This window comes from Asterias rubens, chromosome 12 (assembly GCF_902459465.1).
Source record: "Asterias rubens chromosome 12, eAstRub1.3, whole genome shotgun sequence".
Taxonomy (NCBI): domain Eukaryota; kingdom Metazoa; phylum Echinodermata; class Asteroidea; order Forcipulatida; family Asteriidae; genus Asterias; species Asterias rubens.
Window position 1 is genome coordinate 9,915,178 of NC_047073.1, and position 5,290 is coordinate 9,920,467.

The window sequence follows — 5,290 nt, forward strand, 5'->3', positions numbered from 1 at the left end:
ATTCATTGTATAAAAAAGAACCAGACTAATTCTCATTCCAGCCTCGGCTTGGCTACATTGATTTGAATGGGAGAAAATTAAGATGGCCGCACTATGATAAAAGGGTTGTTTCTTGCTCTGTTTTAACCTAACACCCCTTCTACAAACGGTAACAATTCCATCGGTTAAATAATGTTCCGTCTGTTTTTATTTTTTATCAGATTTATGACAATCAAAATTCTTCTCATTAATAATAAAACTATCAAGACAATTATTTATTGTAACAGATGTATCTTTCTGAGGGAAAGTTCATTGACCCCTCGTACTGACGTCACATGCGGGTACTGTCTGTCCATAGTTTGATTAATTTTGAAACTAATGATTACCTCTATGTTAGAGAGTAAAATAATTGCAAGTAAACCTGGTGCGCGTCTCATAAATTACCGAAAATGCGCACCGATACTTACACGTGTAACCTGACAACCATTATTTATCTCGTGTGATACGTCTCTCTGCTCATTTTCACGACACTGCTCAAGAAGGCAAATTACTGCGCTTTCTAAAGCAGCGTACATAAAACAAAATGTTTTTTTTTTTTAATAAACGACTGAGAAGATTTTGACAAAACTCTTTTCAGATGAACCCATTTCCCAAAGTATTAACATCACACCAACAAGCAACTCCATCGGTTCTTGCCGTGTCGTAAAATCTTCATGAATTAAACATAATTATACAAAGCTTAAAAATTTAATATTTTATGCTATTGGTTATGTTAACAAATAACATTTCCCTCTCCCTTTAGTAACTTAATGAGTAATTTATTTGATGAAAAGCCGACTATTTTGGCAGGCAACAAATCCAGTCACGAGACAAAACACCAGCTGTCACATGACTTGGCAGGTTGCCAAGCATCAGTTTAACAAAAAGGAATAATGATTTTTTTTTTCATCGAGTGCATTTTCTTGGCTCTGCTCCACGGGATCACGGGATGGGGGTTTTATTACTGTATCAACGGCACCCGTACCCGCGCATTGTCATTACAAAAGACACACTTCTTGTCATCCTCTTTCAGTTTTGTTTTTGTTTCTTAAAGAGACAAGACAGACCGATCAAATGTTACTGTCAATGTACTTTCTGGTGACAAATATTTCAACGAAAATGGGGAGGGGGAGATCTAAGACACTCAATCAGAATCATGCTTCTTCTTAATTTTGTTTTCAAAAAGCAGTTCAGAAATTGAAGAGTTATTGTGAAGAGATATTCCCGCCTGAAACACTATTAGAGTAAACATACTTTGAACACTCCCCCCCCCCCCCGAAAACTAACAAACAAATTATTAAAAAATAAAATTGCATGATATAGGCCGACAGGTTTGTTGTTATGTGTTATTCAAAAACTAGGGAATTGAAATTAATTTAGTCTTTTTATTGCAAAACTGAGGTCGTAAAATTTACACAGGGTGTTGTCACATTATTATAGGTACCCCAAAATTAATATTACTATTACTGATTTTTTATTTTTTTTTTCTTCTTCTTTTTTTTTTTTTTGGGGGGGGGATGGTATCATCGACAACACATACCCTGACGTCAATTATTTTAACTACCAAGTTTTTTTGCGGTGTAAACAACAAACAAACAAGATGTCAATGCGATTGCAAAAAAAAGCTTCCGGGCTATTGGCAGATTATATTTTAGTCCTTCTCGTTATATATGTGACTTTCTGACGAAATAAACGGGTAAAATTACAGCTTAAAATTGTCCTCTTAAAAATAAACACAATGCAGAATCCTACACGGTCTATCTTTCAGATCAGAGTGAATGGCAAATAGATCTGTTTTTACCATTCATCCCTTTAGGATTGATTCAACGAAGACGTTCTATAAATAGACTTAAATCTTCAAGAGAGGGGGGGGGTGAGACGGGGAGAGCAACGTAGTCTGTCGTCTTGCTTAGGTATGCGATCCATACGGTTCGACAGAGTGTGACGTCACGTCGCGAGTGGGCATCTTATGGAATCTTAACTACGCCGTCAATGTGTGACACACAGCGAGTATTTAATGAGAGGCCAGCGCTATTAAAGAGGTCCACTTTATTTGGAGAACAACAAAATCAGTTTTGTTGTTGCTATGGAGCCAAGACCATCAAAACATTTTTCCTTGTGTGTTAAAGGTTTGGACCACATAAGTGTTTTGAACACCAAAGGGGTGTGTGGTATCACTGTATAACCCATCCGGAATAAAACAATAACACCATACTTGTTCAATGATGTATTTTCCTTCCAACATTTATTTTTGTTGGTTATTCGTACATGTTAAAATATTTTTATGGAAGCTTGGAGTGACCGTCCACGTTTCCGATATTGTCGTAAAGAAAATTAAGAGAAGAGTTGAAAATTACAAAATAAAGTACTTTTCCGAGTACACACCAGTAAGACACATGTCTTATATTTTCTGCGATGAATAAGCTCATCAAAAAAAAATGAAATTCCTGGTAAGTTTGAGGTTCCTGCCGAATAAAGATAGGTGAAAATGCAGCAAACTTTCCTCTTTCTTTTTTTGTTTACTTGTCCAAGGTAAAAGTTAAACAATTATTCTAAGACAGTGTCCGAGTTTGCGGCTACGGCTGTTGCTAAGCCAGTTGCTACGAGCACTTTACTCATAAGCTTCAACTCTTGATCACGTGACAATTACGCAGCAGCCATTAATTCGGATCAAAGTTTACAGCACACACGGGCTACTTTTTAGTGCAAGAACAACTCTGCAAGTCTCGTGCATCAGTGTACTGTACATTGTGTTCGATTCCACCATCACTGATCTCTTTGAGTTCGATTCCATCACTGATCTCTTTGGGTTCGATTCCACCACTGATCTCTTTGGGTTTGATTCCACCACTGATCTCTTTGGGTTCGATTCCACCACTGATCTCTTTGGGTTCGATTCCACCACTGATCTCTTTGGGTTCGATTCCACCACTGATCTCTTTGGGTTCGAATCCACCACTGATCTCTTTGGGTTCGATTCCACCACTGATATCTTAGGGTTCGATTCCACCACTGATCTCTTATCATTTTTTCTTTAGATCAGTGGATTCCACACACCATCATGTTATAAATGGGACACCTTTGTTTTACCTGGTAAATCTGCTGCCACCTAGCGGCCCAAAGGACCCTCATTATTTACTATAGAAATTGAATAAAAGCGCGCACTTTACCGCTTAAAGACAATGGACACTATTGGTAATTGTCAACGACCAGCCTTCACAGTTGATGTATCTCAACATAATTATGCATAAAATAACAAACCTGTGAAAGTTTGAGCACAATCGGTCATCGAACTTGCGAGATAATAATGTGAAGAAAAAAAACCACCCTTGTCACACGAACTTGTGTGCGTTTAGATGGTTGATTTCGAGACCTCAAGTTCTAAATCTGAGGTTTCGAAATCAAATTCGTGGAAAATTATTTCTTTCTCGAAAACTATGGCACTTCAGAGGGTGCCGTTTCTCACAATGTTTTATACCATCAACAACCTCTCCCCATTACTCGTTACCAAGTAATGTTTTATGCTAATAATTATTTTGAGTAATTACCAAGTGTCCAGTGTCTTTAAATCTTTATTCCCGCGAGACTTGCACGGCCCATTGAACAGTTATTAGGAGAGCGGATCTTCTTCGTTATGTCAGATGAAATTAGATCACACCAGATATGATTGTGGCTTCTGAATGAACTAGAAATATGATAAGGGTAAACCAATTACACTGGAACTTTCTATAAACGGCTCCTGCTTCGCACATTGGGGGGCGTCAAGCACATTCAGATGTGTGATATTGATAAAGATTATTGGTCACATGGGTGGGGTGGGGGCAACTTCGCAACACTCCAACCATGCTCAAACTCACTGACGTCGGTCCAGAAATGATGACGTCATGAGTGCATGACGTAACAGCGCAACAGCTTGCACCTTAATATTAAGTAAACTAATTTATCAGCTGATCGGCAAATGGTGGATGATTTGATCATTGCCTTAAATACTCTTAAATAAATTACTACAAGCGATGCTCGATCGAAAGTTGGCGAGTACGAAATGGAAATTATTAGGCTTCTAACAACGCGCTAATTCAACATTTATTTGCATATCTAATGCCTTGAAATGACGCAGGGAAAGTAACTTACGAGTGTCTACTGACCTCACAAAACCGGATATTAAATTCTGATAAAGAATCAATAAGAGAGCATAGACACGACTAATGTAAGAAAACATTGTATATCGGCTGTACAGTCTATCTCAGAGGGCGCCCTCTAGCCACACCAGACTTTTTATCATGATATTATTATTGTTAGATTATTAGTATTTTAGGGCGCTGTTTGGTCTAAGGACTTTGGATGCGAGCGCTATACATAACTTCAATGATTGGTACTTTGTACTTGTTACTGTGATTTTTTTCAGATAAATATTATGATAAATCAATATGCCAAAAAGTACGGAGGCCTTGAACGAGTATCTCGAAACACAATAAGTCTGTTATCTCAATTGATTTATTTCAGTAGCACCTGATAGAGTAAAGGAAGTTAGGCCTACAAAATGATTGGCCACAGATTGAATTGGGTGTCGTTGGTAGGCCTACCATTTTTTCTTAGATATAATGAAACAAACCAAAAGACCGTCTCCTATTTCATTTTTGTAGTTTATAGATATCCCTTAGTGGACCTATTAGTATTATTTGTGGGTTTTAGCGATGATTGCGTTTGAGCTTTCAACCCCAAGCTAGACCAAAGTTGTTCACCTCGATTACTATTCAATGAAAAACATTGACTTTATGTAACTACACAGTGGGCAATAAACTTGTGTAATTTTGCTACTGCTGCTGCCATTCAACAACTGCTACAAGATCTGCGGATTAGGGTACAAGAACTACAGAAATCATGGCTTGGTGGTCGTTAGGTGTTTTCCTGCTCGCCATCAGTTTGCCTTCCCCGTTGATAGCTTCATATTTCCCCGAGGCAATCTTCGGCACACCGGTCAAAGCGTCCGTAGTCTCCTACGAGAAGGACTCTCTGGACTTCCGTGGCCAGCCCGTCTACCGGATCGAGTTCACGGTACGGACTGAGGGTGGCGAGGAGGTGGAGGGGTTCATCCACCGCAGCTTCGCCGACTTCCAGCACTTTGACTCCCTCAAGTCATGGTACTACAAGGAGCTGCGTCTACCAGCAAACACCGGCAACACCCTGGCGAACCTGGACGCCTACATGAAAGCCTCAATCACGGACTATGACTCTCTTGCTCAGACGACCCTCTACGGCGACTTCCTGGGAA

The 5,290-nt window shown here is 39.1% G+C and overlaps 1 protein-coding gene across 1 annotated transcript in view; it reads left to right on the top strand.

The window, feature by feature from the left end:
* Positions 1-4,849: 4,849 nt before the first annotated feature.
* Positions 4,850-5,290, top strand: part of LOC117297352 — a 4,544-nt gene continuing 4,103 nt past the window's right edge. The window contains exon 1 of the mRNA XM_033780333.1: positions 4,850-5,290. Within this exon, the coding sequence (XP_033636224.1) occupies positions 4,900-5,290 (391 nt within the window). The 5' untranslated portion in view covers positions 4,850-4,899.